Source organism: Vipera berus (genome assembly GCF_964194415.1).
Source record: "Vipera berus genome assembly, chromosome: 6".
Taxonomy (NCBI): Eukaryota; Metazoa; Chordata; class Lepidosauria; order Squamata; family Viperidae; genus Vipera; species Vipera berus.
This window is the reverse complement of record NC_138208.1, coordinates 88696655-88720944: the sequence shown is the minus strand read 5'-3', so window position 1 is coordinate 88720944 and position 24290 is coordinate 88696655. Positions and strand designations below refer to the sequence as shown.

Here is a 24290-nt window from a genome sequence, read left to right as displayed (position 1 = left end):
TTTCATCATACAACCAGGGGGATGCTGCAATAGTCATAAGTGTGAGAACCGGTCATAAGTCACTTTTTTCAGTGCCTTTGTAACTTTAAACAGTCACTAAATGGACTGTTGCTAGCTGAGGACTATCTGAACGCTCTGCAGGTTTCAGTCTTTTGGGTAAAAAATTTTGGGGGCAGAATTGATGACAAATGTTGACTTTACTGGAACTGGGTTGTTTCTCTCTCTCCCTCCCTCCCCCTCTCTCTCCCTCCCCCCTCTCTCTGTCTCTCTCTTCCCACCCTCCTACCCTCTCTCTCCTCTCTCTCTCTCTTCCCACCCTCCCTCCCTTTCTCTCCCTCTCTCTCTCCTCTTTCTCTCTTCCCACCCTCTCTCCCTCCCTCCCTCCCTCCCTCCCCCTCTCTCTCCCTCCCCCCTCTCTCTGTCTCTCTCTTCCCACCCTCCCTCCCTCTCTCTCCCGCTCTCTCTCCTCTCTCTCTCTTCCCACTCTCTCTCCCTCCCTCTCTCCCTTCCTCCCTCCCTCCCTCCCTCCCCCTCTCTCTCCCTCCCCCCTCTCTCTGTCTCTCTCTTCCCACCCTCCTACCCTCTCCTCTCTCTCTCTCTCTTCCCACCCTCCCTCCCTCCCTCTCTCTCCTCTCTCTCTCTTCCCTCCCTCTCTCCCTTCCTCCCTCCCTCTCTCTCTCTGCTTTGGTTTTGTTTCGTTCAGGCCAAGCAGCTAGAAGAAAAGGAAAAAGAGCTGAAGAAACACGAGACTTACTACAAGGAGCAGCTGAACCGCCTGGAAGAGAGGGTGAGTGAGCTTCATTTTGCCTTTCACGCAGAGGCGTGGGTGGGAAGCCTTGATGGAATTTGACCCTTCTGCTTTTAAATGCACAGAATTGATGGGACGAAGGCTCTGTCCTTGGCCGGCTGAGATTCTCGGAGGAAGGACATCCATCCGTCCTCGTTTGCCGACCACGGCAGGAACAACCGATCCTTTAAAACGGGTTTCTCAGCCACCTTTACCATAAACTAAACCGCTTCCTCTTTCAGCAATCTCTCTTTCTCCGTGTGCTTATGTGTGAGCAGGAGGCAAAAATTGGAATTAGCTGGGTGGAAGGCATGATCCATTTCTTCCTAACTTAAAAATAAAATAAAATACAGGTAGTCCTCAACTTACGACCGTAATGGAGCCTGCCCATTTCGGTCGTTAGCCGTGACAGTCATAAATAAGCTTACCCGTGTGGACCCATCAGATTTGTTGTTAAGTGAACCGGTGGTTTGATATGGGGCTTGGTGTTGCCAAAAAGTGGAAGCAAGCGCCAGTTTTCGGCAAAACCGACGTAAGACGCAATCGTGGGACTGCGGGAACAGCCGTGAACGGCCCTAAAGGCCGGGCAGCTGTCAGTCGCCCAAATGTGGTCACGTGATCGCAGGGAACAGGGTCGTCAGAATCTGTGGGGTGGTCTCTCGTAATGGTTACTAAGCAACTGGTCATAAGTTGAGGACTACCTGTAGAACATGGCAAATTGTAAAACAGGTCCCGTGTGAACGTTGGCTTTGTTCTGGTGACCGCCTTAAAATCTTCCTGCGGGTGAACTGTGAAAAAGCCAGCTCAACTTTTTGAATCTTTGGGACTTTCCCCCCAAATGCAAATTTTCTGGGGAACAGAATTCCAGAGCCATCTGGATATCCAGCCAGCGAAGGCCCAGCTGCCCAGACTGATATCTTAATAAAGGAGAATAATCTGTAGCTCAGGACTGAAACGTGGGGTCCTTGGTGCTTTCTGAGTTGGGTGCTTTTCTTGTAGGCGTCTCATGACCCAACTAGGCAACATTATCAGTGCTAGAAGGGAGTAGGGTTTGTGGAGTGGAGGAGGGAAAGGAGAGGAGGAAGAGGAAGGGAAGGAGGAGGAGGAGGAGGACAACTGTTAATTGATGTGCACAGGTCTCCTTGTGCTACCAAGGAGTTGCACAGACAAGGAAGGGTACTGAGAGCAGTAAGAGTCACACAGTAACCACAAGAGTACACTGAGTTGTGAAAGCAAAAAGTACTTTACTTTTGAGGTGGTGTAAAGAACAAAAATGCACAGTCAAAAATAAACAGTCCAGGTCATACACAATAGTAACAGTCCAAGTAGCAATCCAAATGCAAAGTCTTCTTACCGGTTCAGAGGTCAATACACAGTTCAGGTTTATCACAGTAGTAAACCAATAGTACAGCAAAACAGTAATAGTAGAGAGAGAAATGAATTCAGAGAGAGAGAGAAGCTACGTTCCTAGCTCCCTCTTATGGCCATGAGAACACTTACACACCCATTGGCCAATTAACATCTTAAAGTCACAATATCATGGTTAATATATTTTCAACCCAACAGTGTAGGCTATCACCATGTGCCTAACAACAGCAACGACAATGGGGTCCTTAATGCTCTGTGAATGTGCTTGTTTTTTTGCAGATGTTTCGTGGACCAAACTAGGTAACATCATTAGAAGGAAGTGGGGTTTGCAGAGAGGAGAATATGACAAAGGAAGTGGGGTTGTGGAGTGGAGAAGGAAAAGGGGAGGAGGAAGAGGAGGGGGGAGTACTGTGGGGTCTTTATTGCTCTCTGAGCTTGGCTGTTTTCTTGCAGACGTTTCATGACCCAACTAGGTAACATCATCAGCTTCTCAAAGGAGCTTGTATCTAAATGGAGGGCAAACCCCACGTCCTCCTAGCACTGATGATATTCCCTAGTTGGGTCATGAAACGTCTGCAAGGGAACCACCCAGCTCAAGAGAGCACCAAGGATCCCTCAGAGTGACATCTTGGATTAGTTTGACCCAGTCCAACTTTCCCAAGAATGATTTATTTTATTTTTCCCCAATGGTTAATTCTGATGTCCCACACACGAGATTGTTTTCCTTGGCTCCGCAGCCTTAAAGCACTGTCAGCTGACTTCTCTTTTGTTGCTAATCAGAAAGAATAACAGAACTTTATTAAAACTGTGTAAAATCCCACCGGTGATAATTTACAGTTTTTGCCTGAACGCTTCCTCTGGCTCCTTGTTAAACTGTTTTTAAAAAAAACAACAACACAAGAATATTTAAAAACAACACAAGGAAAGTGGGGAACGAAAAAAGAAAAACGTTGCCGGGAAGAAGCATATCGGAAACTCATTATTCCTACAATATGTTAAATGAATTTCAGCGTATGCTGCAGCTTCGTAGATTAGCCCTGCAAGAAGCGAAATATCTCCGGTCCCCTAAGAAATAAGCGTGATCTTTTGTCCCCTTGAAAGTAATACTCAATATTTCATGCGTATGGAAAAACAGCAACCCTATTTTGATAGAATCAGATATCTACCAGGCACAGTACCATTCTACTCTGGTTCCTGGGAGTTTTCCAAATCTGAATCAAAACTCTTTTCAAGACCTGTTGAGGGAGATCCTTTTAACTGGAGACGTGTAACATGGAACTTGATGTTTTTTGTCGGGCAGAAAATGTATTATTAAGGCTGGTTGCACAGTCAGCCAGATGCTTAGGCTTGATTTGGCCTAATTGTCCTTCACAAGGGTGGTGCGGTGGCGCAGTTAAAATGCTGGCCTTGTCGGCTGCAAAGCCGGCCGCCCAGGTTCGAGACCCCAGCTCCACAGGATGGGGTGAGTTCCCGTCCTCACCTCAGCTCCTGCCAGCCGACAGTGTTTCCCCAAAAGTAAGACCTACCCTGAAAATAAGCCCTAGCTTGATTTTTGGGGGGTGGGCCGAATATAAGCCCTACCCCCAAAATAAGTCCTAGTTTGGGGGCAAGGCGCACACCTAAAAATCAAGCTTGGGGGTGGGGTGGATTTGCCCCACAGGCCCCGCACCCACTTACCGTTGCAGCCTGCCTCTCCTCGCCGGCCCACTTCTTCTGCGACGTCCCCCAGCTTACATTTCACAGTTAGAGGCCTTTCCGGAAGGCCTCTGCGGCCGAGAACCATGCTACTGATTCAATCCATAGTTTGTTTCTCAGCTGCAGAGGCCAATGAGTGTGAAATGCAGGCCGGGGGACATACCAGAAGATGGGGCCGACTAGGCGGGGCTGTCGGTGCCGGAGGTGAATGGAAAAGATTAACACCCCCCCCAAAAAAAAAAATATAAGACCTGGTGCCTCTTTTGGAGGTTAAAAAAAAAAGACCGGGTCTTATTTTCGAGGAAACTCTTGTGATTCCTCGCTGGCCCGTGGATCTGGCAGCTGAGTCTGAGGAATCAGAGGAGGAGGAGGAGGAGGGGCCTAGAGTGACATCAGAGTCCAAGGAAGGCTCTGAGGAGCTCCGAGACTCACAGTCGGACGAGGAGCCTGGCCCCTCTACTCACGCTCAGGCTGAGACACAGCTGTGCTGGGAGCCTGAGTTGGACAGTGATGAAGCACAGCTGGGAAATATCCAGGATGCACGAAAGCGCTGGCAAGCGAAGCGAGCAGGACAGAGGAACGCAATGGGGTGGCTCCAAAGGCAAAGGAGAAGGCATGAGGAAGCCATGCCTTGGCTGCATTATAAAAGGGAAGGTGTGGGAAGTGCTGGTTGCCGAAGGCCACCGTTCGTGTTTCGGTGGACTGTGTTTGTTTGCCTTGGACATTGACTCAGGTCTGTGAATAATAAAAGGGGTTTGGGTTTTTCCTGTGGTTCCTGCCCGTTTCTTGGAAGAGGGGTTTCTCCTTGTGAGCATAACAAGGACTTACGTAGGCTGGGACAGAACAGAAACATAGGAGCAGCTCGAAAGCATGCAAATGTTAGTAGATAAACAGGTACCACTTCGGGGGGGAAGGTAACAGCGCTCCATGACGTCGTGCTGGCCACATAACCGCGGAAATGTCTTCGGAGACAGCACTGGCTCATTGGCCTTGAAATGGAGATGAACAACGCCCCTCCCCTCCCTCCTTGTAGTCGGCCACGACTAGTGGAGTAAAATCCCCAGGGACTCCTTTACATCTGGGATAGGCAGATGTTGATGTTTGCTGATGTTAAAGGTCTCGGTCGCAGGACGTCAACTGTTTCAAGCAAAGCTGCCTTTTGCAATTGACCGATGGGGGTTGTGTCAATGCCGACAATGTTCAGGCAGTGTTTTCAGTTGGTTTTGATTATTTATCCTTGGTCCTTCGCACATTCAGCCAGATGTTCAGACTAGAGTGGGCTTTTTTTTTTTTGCCTGTCGAGTTCTTCCCAAGGACCTGAGTTGGGCAGATGTGAATGCTCGATAGCAGTTACAGATGTTGTCGCGGGAGATAAGCTGTTTTTCTTGCCTGCGTTGGAACATGCGATCTGGTTGGTCCTTTGGCTTCTTCGCAGCGTCTGCACTTTGAATTATTGGATGTTGATGAGGATGAATAATTAATTTTGATATTATGATTATTATTATTATTGGCGTTTGGCCCAGCAGGAAACTGCATCGATCGCTTTGTAATCATGTCAGGACCCACCCCAATCCACGTCTTAGGAAAACAAAAACTCTTGGAGTCAGTTCTAGTCCAAAAGGAATTTTTACTAGGACATGCTTGGTTGTGGAAATACAAGACAGGACTTGGTATTGTTTTACAAATTGAAACTTTATAAAGAGTTCCCGGGTCAACCCCGCTTCCCTCAACCCCATTTGGTCAGCCCCTCATCATTTGACCGTGTCATCCCTTTCGTGGGAAAAAGGAACTTCGAATCTTTACGGTTATTGCCTTCTTCCTTTAGAGATTCAAATGGGGACACAGGCCAGATGCTCCCCCAGTTCAAAAGGTTTCCTTTGGTCTTTGAAATAACCTAAGGCAGGCTGAATCCACATCCGCTCCTCCTTCTTCGGGAGATGGCAGAATCCATGGGGGGGGGGGAATAATGTTTTACACATACATTTATGAATGTGATATAAATGGATTCTGACAAATCAACTGTAAGCTTCCTTGTAACGTGGAAGCTTTGCCCTGGCTATCGCTGGCCACAGCTGTCACACTTAACCTTTACCTCCTTGTAAGAAAGCTGAGCTTCTAGAGTGCAGTTCGAGGGAAGTTGTCCTTTTCCAATTCCCTGTTTTCCCAAGGGAACAGAGGCCATGCTTGCTGAAAATAAGAATTGTTCTACTGTATTGTGGGGAGTGTTTGGTGGTCTCTGAGCTTGGTTGTTTTTTTGCAGACGTTTCATTACCCAACTAGGTTACATCACAGTGCTGGGAGGGAGAAGGAATTCTGTTCTGTTCTCATTAATTGTCCTCACTGTCAGGAAGTTCCTCCTTAATTCCAGGTTGCTTCTCTCCTTGATGAGTTTCCATCCATTGCTTCTTCTCCCGCCTTCAGGTGCTTTGGAAAATAGGTTGAGCCCCCCCCCTCCCACCTCTTCTTTGTAGGAGCCCCTCAAATATTGGAACACTGCTGTCATGTCCCCCCTCGTCCTTTTCCGTCTTTTCCTGACAGTTAGAACAATTAACCAGTGGAACCACCTGCCTCCAGAAGCGGCGAATGCTCCAAAAACTGGACGTTTTTAAGAAGAGACTGGACAGCCCTTTGTCTGAAATGGTACCGGGTCTCCTGCCTGAGCTGGGGGTTGGACTGGAAGACCTCTAAGGTCCCTTCCTAACTCTTGTTAAATTCTGTTAAGCTTCCCATGCAGTAGATGTGTTCCGGCTACATCTTATTTAAGAGCGTCCACAATGGATTTCAAAAAAGCTTCATTGCTGAGTGAGTCCGGTCCCTTCCATTCAGCCCGACATCAGAGCAGTCCTCAAGAGCATTCAGGACTCAACACAATGGCCCAGGAAGGAATTGTTGGCTTTGCTTTTCTTTTCCTATTGAATGAAAACCGACTAGCTGACAGCCATGAAAAGAGAGAGAGAGAGAGAGAGAGAGAGAGAGAGAGAGAAAAGCTGGTTTTAATGTATTTGCAGCTCATAGTGAGTTAATTGCCACCCTTGCACAGGAAATGGCAGATCAATGGGCAAATAGATTGGAATAATGAACTTGCGGAGAACGACGGCCTTCGCTTTTCATCCAGCGGGAGACCTCGGCAAAAGACACCCGGATCCTCCGTCATTCCGCTGTGTCGTTATTTAGTTTCCAAAGTGCCGATGCTTAACAATTGGAAGGAGACCAAAAAAAAAGAAAAGAAAAGCCAATCTGTCGTTACAGGATATTTGCCTCTCCTTTCCCTCCCATCCCCTTCGCCTGGCGTGGATCGGAACGGTGCACTTTGCAGCTGAAGCAGAACACGCCGCTGTCCCTGTTTCAAATCTTATCGCCGAGAAGGTGCACAATTAGAGCCGAAGCCATTCAGCGGATCGTCCGTGGGTTGTAGATCTGTGAGATCTGGGTTTAAAAAGACCAAAAATAAAATAAAATAAATCCTTGATCCTTTGGCGGCTGAAATTGGAGAGAGAAAGAAAGAGAGAGAGAGACAGAGAAGAGAGACAAAGAAGAGAGAAAAAAGAGAGAGGAGAAAGACACAGAAGAGAGGGAGAGAAAGAGAAAAAAGACAGAGGAGAGAGAGACAGAAGAGAGGGATAGAGAAAATAGGAGAGGAAAAAAAGAGAGACAGAAGAGAGAGGGAAGGAGAGGAGAAAGACAGAGAAAAGAAAGGAGAGAGAAAAGAGGAGAGAAAAGAGAAAAAAGAGAGGGAGAGAGGAGAAAGAAAAGAGAAAAGAGACAGGAGAGAAAAAGAACGGAGGGAGAGAAAAGAGGAGAAAAAGGGAGGAAGAGAGAAAAAGAACAGAGGGAGGGAGAGAGAGAAAAGAGGAGAAAAAGGGAGGGAGAAAAAAGGAGAGAGACAGAACAGAAGGGAGGGAGAGAGAAAGAGGAGAGGCTGAAGAGGGAGGGAGAGAGAGAAAAGAGGAGAAAAAGGGAGGGAGAAAGAAGGAGAGAGAACAGAAGGGAAGGAGAGAAAGAGGAGAGAGGCTGAAGAGGGAGGGAGAGAAAAAAGGAGAAAAAGGGAGGGAGAAAGAAGGAGAGAGACAGAACAGAAGGGAGGGAGAGAGAGAAAGAGGAGAGAGGCTGAAGAGGGAGGGAGAGAGAGAGAAAAGAAAAAGGGAGGGAGAAAGAAGGAGAGAGAGAGAACAGAGGGAGGGAGGGAGAGAAAGAGGAAAGAGGCCGAAGAGGGAGGGAGAGAGAAAAAAAAATTGGGAGGAAATAAAATGGATAGTGGAGTCCTGTCTGTTTGTGAATCTGCAAAACCACAGTGTAATAGGTTTTAAGATACGGTGCAGAAGCCGCCGCTGTCAACGTTCTTTTCAGGGAAAAATGTTCTCTGCGGTAGAAAGCTGCACACATAATGTATCGAGGCACACAGCCTTAATCCCTAATAGCTGGAAAAACCCATGCGTGAAACCAATAAGCCTAACCCATTTTATCTGGCGTCTTCCGTCCCTAAATACACCCAGTCCTTTGCAGAACTTACCGATTTGACTGCTTGGGGAAGGCCATCAAATTCACACGGGTGTTTTTTCGCGGAGAGAAAAACGAATATTTGTTGCCCAGGGGTTGATTGGTGGGACACTTGGCGTTCTCCGAGCGTGGTGGTTTCCTTTCAGACGTTTCATGAACCCAACTAGGTAACACCCATCAATATTAGAAGGGAGCGGGGTTTGCAGAGAGGAGGAGGAGGAGGAGAGATGGATTGTGGGGTCCTTGGTGCTCTCTGAGCTGGGTGGTTTTTCTTGCAGACGTTTCATGACCCAACTAGGTAACGTCATCAGTGCCGGAAGGGTTTGCCCTCTGCTTATACACAAGTGGCTTCACTGTGCTAGTTTGGGTGGGATTGTTGTTGTTATTTTTTCCTTGGTTCCTTGAATAGGCTGTTGCTTACTGTTTGGTTGTTTGTCTGAGGTGGTAGTGCCTTGATTGGAGTACAGTTTACTTCTTGATTGTTGGTCTAGTGGTGTTAATCCTGCTGTTAATCCCTGTTTATCTGGGTGTTGGCAAGGAGGTGTTTTGATCTGTTTGGCTTTTTGGTTCTCAGACAAACAGTAAACCACAGCCTAATGAAGAAACCACCAAGAACATCCTCCCCAGTAGGGACAAGGAGAGCCACCAGTGTACAAACAAGAGAGAGACCTCCTTTCCGTCTAGCACTGATGATGCCGCCTGGGTTGGTAGTGAAACGTCTGCAAGAAAACAGCCAAACTCGGAGAGCACCAAGGACCCCACAGTCCTCCTCCTCCTCCTCCTTCCTCACCAGAAACCCCCCCTCCCTTCTAGCACTGATGATGGTACCTAATTGGGCCATGAAACATCTGCAAGAAAACAACCCAGCTCAGAGAGCACCAAGGACCCCACAGTCCTCCTCCTCCTCCTCCTCTGCCTCCTCCTCCTCCTCCTCCTCCTCCTTCCTCACCAGAAACCCCCCCTCCCTTCTAGCACTAATGATGTTACCTGGTTGGGTCATGAAACTTTTGCAAGAAAACAACCCAGCTCAGAGAGCACCAAGGACCCCACAGTCCTCCTCCTCCTCCTCCTCCTCCTCCTCCTCCTCCTCCTCCTCCTCCTCCTTCCTCACCAGAAACCCCCCCTCCCTTCTAGCACTGATGATGTTACCTGGTTGGGTCATGAAACTTTTGCAAGAAAACAACCCAGCTCAGAGAGCACCAAGGACCCCACAGTCCTCCTCCTCCTCCTCCTCCTCCTCCTTCCTCACCAGAAACCCCCCCTCTCTTCTAGCACTGATGATGTTACCTAGTTGGGTCATGAAACTTTTGCAAGAAAACCACCAAGCTCCAAGAGCACCAAGGACCCCACAGTTCTCCTCCTCCTCCTCTTCCTCCTCCTCCTCCTCCTCCTCTCCAAAGAACAGAACAGAATCCCCCTCCCTCCCTCGCACTGGTGACATCATCTAGTTGGATCATGAAACATCTGCAAGAAGACAACCCAGCTCAGAGAGCACCAAGGACCCCACAATTTTTCTTTCAGGCTGTCCCTGAGACGCTGAGTAAGGCCTCTCGCCTCTGTTTCTCCATCTGTTCCGCTTGTGGGAACACGTCCTTCTTCGAGTGCACCAGTAACCTTGTTCCCGCGGTTTTTAGGAGTATCCCTAAAGGATTGCTCTTTTTTGTTCCAATCAGTCAACTTGGCAGATTCAATTTGTGTTTCCCACCGACACCTGTCACCTGTGGGGCAGAGGGGTATGAAAAATCTATTTTTGTGGGGCTGCTTAATCCAGGTTCGCTCCAGGCAGGCAGGCAACGGACGGGGCCGACCGTTTTTTCCCAGTGCTTTGGCAGAGAAATCTGTTCCTGTTAATTACCTTGGCTATTCACCAAACTGGTTTATTTGTTGTTTGCGCTCCTGCCTCCCTCTCCTCCCGCAAGCTTCATTATGGCCACTGAGCAGGTTAGAGAAGAGAAGACGATTCAGAGACCGGAAACCAGGAACCAAGGCATAATTAGAACAAAACCAATAGTTCTAAAACGGAGGCGATTGGAATTCAGAGTATTTTAGGAAGGGTACAGCAAGGCAGAGCCCAGTAAATCAAAGTCACATTGTATGAGAAAGATTGCAGTTATCTAATCCCACACCTATTAACAGCAGCATGATTTGTATTTGCCCAACATTGGCAAAATGAAAACTTACCAACTGAGTAAGTATTGATTAAGAAAATTCTAGAGTGTGCAGAAACGGATAGACTGACTTTCAAGATTAAAGGGAAAGAAGACTCCGTGTACTTTAGAAGATGGGATAATTTCCAGCAATGGCTAGAAAAGCGAGTCGGAGAGAAAGGAACGTGATATGTAATTCTGAATATATATTAGCAAGAAGAAGGCTATTGAGTGATTAATTAACGTATTGTTTATGATAATTAACTACTATCTATTATTTATTTATTTAATTATTTGATTGGATTTATATACCGCCCTTTCCCGAAGGACTCAGGGCGGTTTACAGGGTATTTAAAACAAGAAATACAAAAGTTAAAAACAATTAAAAATAATTACAACAGTCCCTGAAAAAGTAAAAAAAACAAACCAATTAAATTAAAATTAAAATTAAAATTCTCAGCCTGGGCCAGAGAGCTCGAAGAGCCAGGTCTTCAGGTCCCGGCGGAATGAACGGAGGTCGGGGGCAGTCCTGAGCTCCACTGGCAGCTGGTTCCAGAGGGCAGGCGCACCGACAGAGAAGGCCCTCCCCCTGGGTGTTATCCGGCGGCAATCTTTTACCGGCGGCACCCTGAGAAGACCCTCCCTGTGGGAGCGCACTGGACGAAGGGAACTTGATGCCGGCAGCAGGCATTCCCTCAAATATCCCGGACCCAAGCCATTTAGGGCTTTATAGGTCATCACCAGCACCTTGAATCTTACCCGGAGGGCAACCGGAAGCCAATGCAGCTCGTGGAGTAGAGGTGTTACATGGGAGTATCGGGAAACCCCCATCACGACTCGCGCGGCCGCATTCTGCACCAGCTGAAGCCTCCGAGTGGTCCTCAAGGGCAGCCCCATGTAGAGAGCGTTGCACTAGTCTAAACGGGAGGTCACGAGCGCATGAGTGACTGTACGTAGAGCATCTCGGTCCAGATAGGGCCGCAACTGGCGCACCAGGCGAACCTGGGCAAAAGCCCCCCTGGTCACGGCTCCTATGTGGTCTTCAAAATTGAGCCGGGAGTCAAGGAGGACGCCCAAGTTGCGAGCCCTATCGACGGGGGGTAACACCTCACCTCCCATCGTTAGAGGTGGAATGGTCTGGTTAACCCGATATGCCGATATGCACAGCCACTCAGTCTTGGCAGGATTGAGACGAAGCCTGTTAAACACATGAACCCAGACACTATGCTGTTTGCTAAATAGTGAAAATGTTCTTTGGAAAACCCCCGACCCTAATCCCATCCCCACCTTATCCCTAACCCTATAAAAACTAATTATATATATGTGTGTGTGTTTGTGTGTGTGTGTGTATGTATATGTGTGTGTAAATATATATGTATGTACGTATGTATGTAGGTCTTGGCGTATTCGGGTCTTTTCCCGTGTAGGATTGAGGGTGTCTTGGCGACGTTTCGTGTGTGTGTATGTATGTGTTTTTTTAGCAAAACCTGGCTTCGTTTTTTCAAAGAATTTTTTCAGGACAGGCAACCCTTGACTTAACGGCTGTAATTGAGCCCAAAAGACATTTGTTAAATACGTTTCGTCCCGTTTTACAATCTTTCTTGCCACCGTTGTTAAGGGAATCACGGCAGGGGTTAAGTTAGGGACGTGCTTGTTAAGCGAATCCAGCTTCTCTTCCCCCCCCCCCCCATCGACTTTGCTTGTCAGAAGGTCGCAAAAGGGGATCACGTGACCCTGGGACCCTGCGACGGTCATAAATAGGAGACAGCCGCTAAGCGTCTGCCTTTTGATCACGTGATCCTGGGGATGCGTCAGAGTTAACGACGGCACTGAAACAAGTGACTTAGGACCGTTTTTCGCACTTAACGACGGATTGCAGCACCCCTCTGGTCAAAATTCAGAGGCTTGCCAACTGACTCGTACTTACGACGGTCGCAGTGTCCGGAGTTATCTGATTCCTGTTTGGACCGGCAAAGTCAATGGGCAAGCCAGATTCACTTAACAACCAGGTGGTGAACTTAACAAGTGCAGTGATTCACTTAAGGACGGTGGCCGGGAAGGGCGTAAAACGGAGCAAAACTCACTTAACAACCATCTCGCTTAGCAACGGAAATGTTGGGCTCAATTGCGGTCGTAAGTCAAGGACAGGCAGCAGAAAAAAGAAGGGGAAAAGAGAGAAGGCCCTTTGCGCTGGGGCAGAGTTGCCGACAGCAACTTCTGTCTTTCTTTTTTTTTTTTGCAAATTCCGCCATTTCAAGAGCAATTTTGTGGAATTGGTTCAAAGACAGGCTAACGCCCCGTTCTCTTTTCCTTCTTCTGACTTTGGCGAAGGAGTGTAGATGCTTTTAAAACCAAACCCACTTTTTAGGCTTACACCAGGACGAGCAATTGTGCCCTTCGCATTAAAATGCGATCTTAACTTTAACAGGGTTTGTTTTTGGTGTCTTGCTTATTCCCTTAGGAACGGCTTTCGGATATAAAGCTCCATTGCTCTGTTTGGAATTGAATTAATTCGTGAAACTAGATCCCACATATGTTTCTTGGCCCAATGAAACATCCCCCCACCACCACCACGAATCTTACCCTCGTTGTTTGCTTATTGATGATATTCCTTGGGCGGCGAGGGTGTGCGTGCGTGTGCATTCATCAAAATTATTAATTTTTTTTATCATTTTTTAGACCATCGCGCTATTGCAAAACTCAGGAACTCCTGGACTTTGGGCTTACCTAGTGCAACATATTCTGGGGCAGGAGGTGAAAAATATCCACAAGCGGGAAATTAGCATCTTTATCCCATCCAGCTTGGTTTTCCCGCACACTGAAACTCAACGGCCCCTGACACTCGAGGTGGCATGGTGCCACCATGATTAATAGCAATCTGTGATCTTAGTTCCAATGAATCAAGAGAGATATTTTTTTTCCTCCATAAGCTGAAATATGATACTGAAATATGATTTGCTTGGCTGGGGAACTTTTTTTTTCCTAATGCATGTTTTTAACATATTTTGATACCAGGAAACGAAAGTCTTCCTTTTCCCAAGACTGTCAGAGTAGGGGGAAAAGCGAGCAGACATTTAATTTTTTTATTTGTTTTTTTATTTTTATTTTAATCCCATTTATATCCCGCCCTTCTCCGAAGACTCAGGGCGGCTTACAATTTAAAGCACAAATCAATGTGCTTAGCAATAGCCTTCATTCTATGTATATGCCTGCTTATTAGGGCTTTCGGGCCCCAAGCGGCATTATTACAAAGTCAGCTTAATTGCCCCCAACAATCTGGGTCCTCATTTTACCTACCTCGGAAGGATGGAAGGCTGAGTCAACCTTGAGCCTGGTGGGACTCGAACCTGCACTAATGGCAGGCAACTGGTGTTACTTAAGGAGGCATTAGCCCACTGCTCCACCAAGGCTCCACATTTTATATGTTTATTTGTAGCCAGCCATGATTGTTTTCCTAAAGAAAGCTGCGGACATGCCTAATACTCTTTCCTCCTCCTTTTTTCCCCACAACATCAACCCTGTGAGGTGGGTTGGGCTTCTATGCCTAAGGCAGAATTAGAACTCACCGTCTCCTGGTGATTGGCCCAAAGTCACCCAGCTGGCCTTCATGTCTAAGGCGGGACTAGAATTCAGTGTCTCCTGGTGATTGGCCCAAAATCATTAAATGAACAGTCACTAAACAAACTCTTGTAAGTCAACACCTCTATGCTCAAAAGCAGGGGGTTGGACTAGGAGACCTCTAAGGTCCCTTCCAACTCTGTTAGTCTGTTAAAAAGCCTTCTCAGCCTCACACCTGTTTAAATTTCAATCTCTCTCTCTCTCTCTCTCTCTCTCTCTCTCTCTCTCTCTCTCTCTCTCTCTCTCTCTCTCTCTCTCTCTCTCTCTCACTGTGATCTATATTAGTGCTGAAGTGTCAATTAATCAGCCAAATAAAAACTTGAAGCTGCTTTCCTCCCTGAATAACTGCGCATTATTCATGCCTCTCTCTCTCTCTCTCTCTCTCTCTCTCTCTCTCTCTCTCATATATATATATATATATATATATATATATATATATATATATATACATATAAGATTATTTTAAGGAAGACGTATCGTATGTTCCAGTTAAACCTGGCCGTTAAAATTCCAGGCCGGCTCTGGGGGTTGCTAACCATTTCTGTTCTGCATTAAAAGGTTCTTAAGAATAGCGGTCTCCGGCTTTGAGCGATGGTTCCCGTTGCAAGCTGGGTTTGGGAGACCCACCCGATTTCATTTTGCATTGTAGAAAAGCTGCAGGGAGAAGCATTAGAGGAACGTAGCCCCACGTTGGCTTTTCAACTCGCCAATCTAAGAACTCATAGGGGGGAAAAATATTTTTTAAAAAATAAATCAGGATACATATATATATGCGAATCCTGGAAATGGCAGACTGGTGGGGAATACAAATGGTTTGATGCATTTCTTTTTTGTCTAAAACAGGGGTCTTCAATTGTGGCCCTTTGATGACTCGTGGACCTCAACTCCCAGAATTCCTCAGCCAGGCACACGTGCCTGGCTGAGGAATTCTGGGAGTTGAAGTCCACGAGTCATCAAAGGGCCACGTTTGAAGACCCCTGGTCTAAAACAAGAATCTCTATCGGGAGATCTCTGCCCAGGTTTTTTCCTCACAGAAGAGATTGTAAATCCAGCTCAGGCAATTTACATTGTGTTGTCCAAACTAAATTTCCAATTGTCCTGTAATTTACAATTGCTTGCTCATTCTTTCCAGCAGAATGGATTTGGTGATCACGTGAAGTGCTAATACCACTTTACAATGCCTTGGTAAGGCCACACTTGGAATCCTGCATCCAGTTTTGGTCACCACGATGTAAAAATGATGTTGAGACTCTAGAAAGAGTGCAGAGAAGAGCAACAAAGGATCAGGGGACTGGAGGATAAAACATATGAAGAACAGTGGCTGGAATTGGGTATGTCCAGTTTAATGAAGAGAAGCATGAGGAGGGACATGATAGCAGTCTTCCAGTATCTCAGGGGCTGCCCCAAAGAAGAGGCAGTCAAGCTATTTTCCAAAGGTCCTGAAGGCAGGACAAGAAGCAACGGATGGAAACTAGTCAAGGAGAGAAGCAACCTAGAACTAAGGAGAAACTTCCTGACAATTAGAACAATTAACCAGTGGAACAACCTGCCTCCAGAAGCTGTAAATGCTCCGACACTGGAAGTTTTTAAGAAGAGATTGGACAGCCATTTGTCTGAAATGGTATATGGTTTCCTTCCTGAGCAGGGGGTTGGACTAGATGACCTCTAAGGTCCTTTCCAACTCCTATTCTATTCTATTCTATTCTATTCTATTCTATTCTATTCTATTCTATTCTATTCTATTCTATTCTATTCTATTCTATTCTATTCTATTCTATTCTATTCTATTCGTCGAGGACTACCTGCATTTCAGACAAATGGCTGTCCAGTCTCTTCTTATAAACACTTCCAGTGTTGGAGCATTCACCGCTTCTGGAGGCAGGTTGTTCCACTGGTTAATTGTTCTCGCTGTCAGGAAATTTCTCCTTAGTTCTAGGTTGCTTCTCTCCTTGTTTGGTTTCCACCCGTTGCTTCTTCTCCTGCCTTCAGGCGCTTTGGAGAATAGCTTGACTACCTCTTCTTTGGGGCAGCTCCTGAGATACTGGAAGACTGCTATCATGTCCCCCCTCGTCCTTCTCTTCATTAAACTGGACAGACCCAATTCCAGCAACCATTACTTATATGTTTTATCCTCCAGCCCCCTAATCATCCTTGTTGCTCTTCTCTGCACTCTTTCCAGAGTCTCAACATCTTTTTTACATCGTGGTGACCAAAACTGGATGCCGGATTCCAAGTGTGGCCTTCCCAAGGCCTTGTAAAGCGGTATTAACACTCCACGTGATCCTGATTCTAGCCCTCTGTTAATGAAGCCTAGCACCGTGTTGGCCTTTTTGGCAGCTGCAGCACACGGCTGGCTCCTATTTAAGGGATTGTCCACTAGGACTCCGAGATCCCTCTCACAGTTGCTAACCCTAATCCTAACCCTGATCCTCTTTGTTGCTCTTCTCTGCACTCTTTCTGGAGTCTCAACCTCTTTTTTGCATTGTGGCGACCAAAAAACAGAGTTTTTTGTTTAGAACCATTTTCATTGAAAAGAAAAGAAAAATCATTCTCTCTCTCCCCCCCCCCCCCACCCAGTGCATTTTTTGGTTTGTTTGTAAATTGGCTGGCCAGTAACAGTCAATGTTGCCTCTTGCGGGATGGCAGTAATAAACAAGGAATTCAAATCGACTGTGGCCAGAACAGTTGGAAATGGGGCATGGAGACTTGTGGCTGCTTTGAATTTATTTTAGCGGCTTGGAATGTGTCTGGGTGACTTTCTGGGTGGGAAGCTTCCTTAGCGACTTGACGGAAAACATGTTTTCTTCTTCAGTCCTCCGTGTTAATTGCTCTAGGGATTGTCAATACATAAACCATATATATAAACCATGGCATCCGTTCTTTGTGAATGGGGATGCGTATGGAAAAATCTGCCAGTAGGGTAAATGAGGGCTGGATTTTGTCTTGCTGCTATGGTCATGCTAGATCGCTAGGAGAACAGAATATTGGTGAAAGCTTTGTGATAGAAGTGAATCTTTGTAGCTCAGGGATGAACTGTGGGGTCCTTGGTGCTCTCCGAGCTTCGTTGCTCTCTTGCAGGCGTTTCATTACCCAACTAGGTAACATGATCAGTGCTAGAAGGGAGAGGGGTTTGCAGTTCCTCCCTCCCTCCCTCCCTCCCTCCCTCCTGCCTCTCCCTATTTCCTTCCTTCCTTTTTCCTCTCCTGCCTACTTGCCTTTCTCCTTATTTCCTTCCTTCCTTCCTTCCTTCCTTCCTTCCTTCTCCTCTCCTGCCTGCTTTCTCTCTCTCTCTATTTCTTTCTTTCTTTCTCTTTTCTTTTTTTCCTTCCTTCCTTCCCTCCCTCCCTCCCCATTTATTTCCTTCCTTCCTTTTTCCTCTCCTGCCTGCTTGCCTCTCTCTCTATTTCTTTCTTTCTTTCTTTCTTTCTTTCTTTCTTTCTTTCTTTCTTTCTTTCTTTCTTTCTTTCTTTCTTTCTTTCTTTCTTTCTTTCTTTCTTTCCTTCCTTCCTTCCTTCCTTCCTTCCCTCCCTCCCTCCCTCCCGCCTCTCCCTTTTTCCTCCTTCCTTTTTCCTCTCCTGCCTACTTGCCTTTCTTCTTCCTTCCTTCCTTCCTTCCTTCCTTCCTTCCTTCCTTCCTTCTCCTCTCCTGCCTGCTTGTCTCTCTCTCTCTCTCTCTATTTCTTTCTTTCTTTCTCTTTTCTTTTTTTCCTTCCTTCCTTCCCTCCCTCCCTCCCCATTTATTTCCTTCCTTCCTTTTTCCTCTCCTGCCTGCTTGCCTCTCTCTCTATTTCTTTCTTTCTTTCTTTCTTTCTTTCTTTCTTTCTTTCTTTCTTTCTTTCTTTCTTTCTTTCTTTCTTTCTTTCTTTCTTTCTTTCTTTCTTTCTTTCCTTCCTTCCTTCCTTCCTTCCTTCCCTCCCTCCCTCCCTCCTGCCTCTCCCTTTTTCCTCCTTCCTTTTTCCTCTCCTGCCTACTTGCCTTTCTTCTTCCTTCCTTCCTTCCTTCCTTCCTTCCTTCCTTCCTTCCTTCCTTCCTTCTCCTCTCCTGCCTGCTTGTCTCTCTCTCTCTCTCTCTATTTCTTTCTTTCTTTCTTTCTTTCTTTCTTTCTTTCTTTCTTTCCTTCCTTCCTTCCTTCCTTCCTTCCTTCCTTCCTTCCTTCCCTCCCTCCCCCTATTTATTTCCTTCCTTCCTTTTTCCTCTCCTGCCTGCTTGCCTCTCTCTCTCTCTCTATTTCTTTCTTTCTTTCTTTCTTTCTCTTTCTTTCTTTCTTTCTTTCTTTCTTTCTTTCTTTCTTTCTTTCTTTCTTTCTTTCTTTCTTTCTCTGCTGAATCAAAATAAATGTTTCCAGCTACAGCGCAGTGTGCCAGATTGGCAGCGATGTTTTAAGGGCACTGTCCCCTTGCAGTGCACAAGCCCTCTTTAAGTGGGAGAAATTGGTATTTACAGGAAACAAGCTGTCTCAGCCTATTTTCTTGTGTTTCTCGGCACATAATTCCCTGGACTGAAGCAGGCCAACTGTGCAGTTGAGTTTGGCCAAGCAAAGCGAGACAATCCACAAAAGCTGAGCAAGCAGTTGAGCTATTTCAGAAGTTGCCATGATGGAGATGCCAGCAGGGCAGTTTATATGATTCATCGTTTGTCAGTTTGGCGCTCTCAAAACAGGCCGGAACTGTAGCTGCTGACAAGTAGCTGCTGCAGCTGTGGATAATGGACATTGACTCCTCTAGAAGGTGTTGGGTTCAACAGCCTCATTGGACACACTGATTTGTTTCAGAGTAACAGCATAACAGAACAGGGACCTTGGAGGTCTTCTAGTCCATCCCCTTGCTCACGCAGGAGACCCCACACCATTTTCTTGAAAACCTCCAGTGATCTTTAAGCAAACAACCAAGTTCAGAGAGCACCAAGGATTCCAAAGTCGTAGTCGTCCTCCTCCTCCTCCTCTCCGCAAACCCCCCTCCCTTCTTGCACTGATGATGTTACCTAGTTGGGTCATGAGGCATCTTTTAAGAAAAGGACCAAGCTCAGAGAGCACCAAGGACCCCACAAGAAGGGCAGAGGTCTTCATGAGAAGCATGAATAAGATGGGGCTCAAGCCAAGGAGATTGTAAGAGAGGGGCTTTCAGACCCCAATAACCACCTGTCTCCTTATCCGTTGCCTTGTGGCAAAGCCGAAGTCAGTCGCTTGTGTTTTTCCAGCCCACAAGGCATTTCTCTCTTATTTGTGGATTTTCCCAAACCCACTTTGGGAATATTTCTCCATCCTTCACTTAAGTCAGCGTGGGAATATTACGCCCGGAGCATTTACCCCTTTTTGCATGTTTGCAGCTCTTTTTCACCAGGATGTGTGTATATATATTTATATTTATATCTATATCTATAGGTAGGTAGGTAGATATAGATAGAGATGGATGTGTATATATATAGGGACGCGGTGGCTCAGTGGGTTAGGACGCTGAGCTTGTCGATCAGAAGGTCGGCAGTTTGGTGGGTTGAATCTCGAGTGCCGCGTAACAGAGTGAGCGCCTGTTACTCGTCCCAGCTTCTGCCAACCTAGCAGTTCGAAAGCACGTAAAAACGCAAGTAGAAAAATAGGGACCGCTACGGTGGGAAGATAACAGCGTTCCGTGCACCTTTGGCATCTAGTCATGCCGGCTATATGACCGTGGAGACGTCCTCGGACAAGCGCTGGCTCTTCGGCTTTGAAACAGAGATGAGCACCGGCCCCTAGAGTCGGAAATGACTAGCACACACACATATATATAGAGAGAGATTGCAGCTCTTTTTCACCAGGATTTGTGTATCTATCTATCTATTTATTTATTTATTTATTTTATTTGTTTGTTTTTATATACCGCCCTTCTCCCGAAGGACTCGGGGCGGTGTACAGAGCAAGGTAAGTATACAGTATAAACAATAGTAAAATAAATGAAACCCCAAAATCTATCAGGCCAGGCCGGCTTGCTGGAATAGGTAGGTTTTTAAGTCACATCGGAAGGTGCGAAGGTCGGGGGCCATTCGGATTTCGGCAGGCAAGCAATTCCAAAGGGTTGGGGCACCCACTGAGAATGCTCTCCCCCTGGGGGCCACCAGCCGGCATTCTCTGACCGGTGGCACCCTGAGGAGGCCCTCTCTGTGGGAGCGCACAGGACGGAGGGGTGTTGACGCTGGCAGTAGGTGCTCCCGTAGGTAATCCGGACCCATGCCATGTAGGGCTTTGTATGTCGTCACTAGCACCTTGAATTTCACTCGGAAGGCAACTGGAAGCCAGTGCAGCTCACGGAGGAGAGGTGTAATATGGGAGTATCGGGAAGCCCCCAAAAGTGTCCGTGCAGCTGCACTCTGTACCAGCTGAAGCTTCCGAGTGACTTTCAAGGGTAGCCCCATGTAAAGAGCGTTGCAGTAGTCAAGGCGAGAGGTCACAAGTGCATGGGTAACTGTACGCAAGGCATCCAGGTCCAGATAGGGTCGTAGTTGGCGCACCAGGCGAACCCGAGTGAAGACCCCCCTGGTCACAGCTCCTATGTGATCTTCTAAGGAGAGCTGTGAGTCTAGGAGGACCCCCAGGTTGCGGGCCCTATCAACGGGGGGCAATAACTCGCCCCCAATGTTAAGGGATGGGATACTCTGAGTATCCTGGCATGCCGGTATGTACAGCCATTCAGTCTTGTCCGGGTTGAGCTGAAGCCTGTTCCTCCCCATCCATTCCCGGACCGCTTCCAGGCAACGGGACATCACGTCGAGAGCATCACTGATGTGGTTTGGAGTCGAGATGAAAAGCTGGGTGTCATCAGCATACTGATGGTATCCTACTCCAAAACCACGAATGATCTCACCCAGCGGTTTCATGTAGATGTTGAACAGGAGAGGCGAGAGGACCGACCCTTGAGGAACTCCACAAACGAGAGGCCTCGGAGTCGACCTCTGTCCCCCTGCCAACACCGACTGTGAGCGTCCCAGGAGAAAGGAGGAGAACCACCGCAGAACCGTGCCTCCCACTCCCAGTCCCCTGAGGCGCCGCAGTAAGATACCATGGTCGATGGTATCGAAAGCCGCTGAGAGGTCTAATAAGACTAGGACAGAGGAATGTCCCCTGTCCCGGGCCCTCCAGAGATCATTCATCAGAGCGACCAATGCCGTCTCCGTGCTGTAGCCCGGCCTGAAACCCGATTGGCACGGGTCTAGATAATCCGCTTCATCCACGATCTGAGGAAGCTGATGCGCCACCACACTCTCAACAACCTTTCGCAAGAAAGCGAAGGTTGGAGACCGGACGGAAGTTATTCAATGTAGCTGGGTCCAAGGTGGGCTTCTTGAGGAGAGGTCTCACCACCGCCTCTTTCAAGGAGGCGGGGAAGCGACCCTCACTCAGAGAAGCAGATATGACCGCCTGGAACCAGCCTCGTGTCCTCTCCCGAGCTGCATAAGCCAGCCAGGAAGGGCACGGGTCCAATAAGCATGTGGAGGAGCTCAACCTCCTCATAATCCTGTCCACTTCCTTTGGAGTCACAGGATCAAACTCCTCCCAGATGACGTCGACAAGACTGCTCGTGTCCTGCTCGTCAGACTCTGCCCAGTTGGAGTCCAGGTCGGTTCGAATCCGAGCGATTTTATCCAACAGATATTGACCAAATTCCTCGGCTCGACCCTGTAAGGGCTCCTCCCTCACCTCTTGATTCAGAAGGGAGCGGGTCATTCTAAACAGGGCAGCCGGGCGATTATCTGCGGACGTGATGAGGGCGGAGAAGTGATTGGCTCTCGCCGCCCTTATCGCTGCGAGATAAGACCTAGTGTGGATTCTTAGTCGCAACCGGTCGGATTCGGATCGACTGGACGTCCAACGGCTCTCTAGGCCCCGTCTCCGACGCTTCATCTCCTGGAGCTCCGCGGTGAACCATGGGGCTCGTTGGGATCTGCGCCGGGTCAAGGGCCGCAAGGGTACAACTCGGTCAAGTGCCTCCGTGGCTGCCCTTTCCCAGGCTTCCACTAAGGCATCCGCCAAGTTCTGAGCAGGGAGTGCAGGTGGGTTCCCAAGTGCTGCCTGGAACCTGTCAGGGTCCATTAGGTGCCTGGGGCGGTGCCATCTGGTTGGCTCCGCATACCCACGGCGGGGGGGGGCAAGGCGGAAGTCCAGCCGCAGGAGGTGATGATCGGTCCATGACAGGGGCATAACGGTTGGAGAGCCCCCACCCAGATCATCACACCACCGTCCAGATAAGAAAACCAAGTCAGGTGTGGCCTCCCTCATGAGTCGGTCCTGAAATTACTTGCGTCAGGTCCATGGCCGTCATGGAAGCCATGAACTCCCGAGCTAGCTCAGACGATCCTCCTAGGGACGGTAGATTGAAGTCGCCCAAAACTATGAGTTTGGGGAATTCAATCACCAACCCCGAGAGGACATCGAGTAGCTTAGGCAGGGCTGCTGCTGCGCGATTTGGAGGAAGGTACGTCTGCAGCAGGCCCAACTGCGCCCCGGGACCATATCTCAAGAAGAGAGACTCACACCCAACTATCTGAGGAACGGTGGTCTCCCGCGGGCTTAGGGTCTCCCTGATAATTACTGCCACTCCTCCGCCCCTACCATGAGGCCGGGGCTGGTGTAGCACCCGGAAACCAGGCGGGCAAAGGTCAACCAGAGGAACACCGCCCTCTGGGCCCAGCCAGGTCTCCGTGATGCAAGCCAGGTCCGCGTGCTCACCCTCAACTAGATCTCGAACAAGGGGAGCCTTATTAGCCACGGACCTGGCGTTCAGGTAGACCAGCCTGAGCTCAGGAGGCTGCACCTCTTCGCTCCCAGGTCCCCGGGGAAGAGACAGAGGGTCGGAGCGTCTCACCGCTTGCAGAAAGCGGAGATGACCCTCCCGGTGTCGATACGGCCCTCTGCTTGCGCACCTTCTGCCGTTCCCCACCGTCCTGGGAATTGGTAGTCCGTCGGGTCGCCTCCGGGCTTCGTTGGTGACCGAACCCCGCTCCTCCCCTTCGCGGACAAACGTAGGCCTGGCCTGTGCAATGGTTGTTGGACGGCCCCCCTTGGTCGAACAACCACAGCCCACTCCCACCCCCCTCCCTAACCCCACAAAAAACTTTACTAGGAAGTTAACCAGGGGCCTCTTGTTGGATTTATGCTGGAGGCCCCTGACCCTGCCCGGCCATCTCTCAGAGGCCCAATGGTCGGGCCCTTCATCGAGATTGGAGGTGGTAGCGAAGGCGGGTCGCACCCAGGAGAGGGGGGAACCCCTGAGGGCGTGTAGGTCCATGCTGGAATAGCAAAGATGCATTGAGTCAAGAAGGATTCCGGGAAGGCAGTCCCATAGATGGTGATTGGCAGGAGGGTTGAGTCAGGGTAGGTGGGTATCTGGACCGTCACCCAGCCACTGCCACTTAGCCGGGTAAACCCCAGAAGCAGGCCACTCCCCATCCTCTCACGATGGGTTGTGACTCTGTTTCCGGGGATGGATAGGTAGGGGGAGAGAGAGAGAGAGAGAGAGATGTGTGCTTGTGTGTGTGTATGTACACACACACACACACACACACACACACACACACACACACACACACACACACACATATATATATGGAGAGAGAGATTGCAGCTCTTTTTCATCAGGAGATATATATCCGGATCTAGCCCGTCATTTTCTCCGCTGTGACAGCCTGAGTGATACTTTAATTTTTCTCCCCTTGGAAAACTTCAGTCGCTTATCCAGTAGATAAATGAGGCAGCCCGCAGGAAACGCGGCTTGCCGAGGGTTTCCGTTTGCAAGCACAATAAACGCCGGAGCTAATAAATGTCCTCTCCCATCAGGAGTAGGCGTATAATGAGTAAATGATGGAGGAAAGCTTCCGGGGAAACAAACGATCAACCCAATCTGAGGCGACAAAGCATTCCTTAATAACTCGCTTCTTCGGCTGAGCCAGGCGCCCTTCCTCTAGCCGTGGGGAAAGCCTGGAGGGAAGGCCTGGGATCTCGGGCAGCGGATGGGCTTCGTAGTTCTTCGCTCTCCTTCACCGAGCAGCTGCTTGTCCGCACCCGTCCTAACACCACGGCTGCGGCTAACGCGAGGAAGATGCGTGGCGCCATACAAAATGGCTCCGGGGAAATTACTAGCGGAGAACGCATTACTCCGATCTCCAGATGGATTTTAAAAAATGGCAATCAAATCTAAATAGCCATTATTAATA

General features: G+C 48.3%; 1 protein-coding gene across 1 annotated transcript in view; it reads left to right on the top strand.

The window, feature by feature from the left end:
- Positions 1 to 24290, top strand: part of CHCHD3 (coiled-coil-helix-coiled-coil-helix domain containing 3) — a 105662-nt gene that overhangs the window by 24215 nt on the left and 57157 nt on the right. The window contains exon 2 of the mRNA XM_081331771.1: positions 704 to 787. Within this exon, the coding sequence (XP_081187897.1) occupies positions 704 to 787 (84 nt within the window). The remainder of the gene's footprint in view (positions 1 to 703; positions 788 to 24290) is intronic.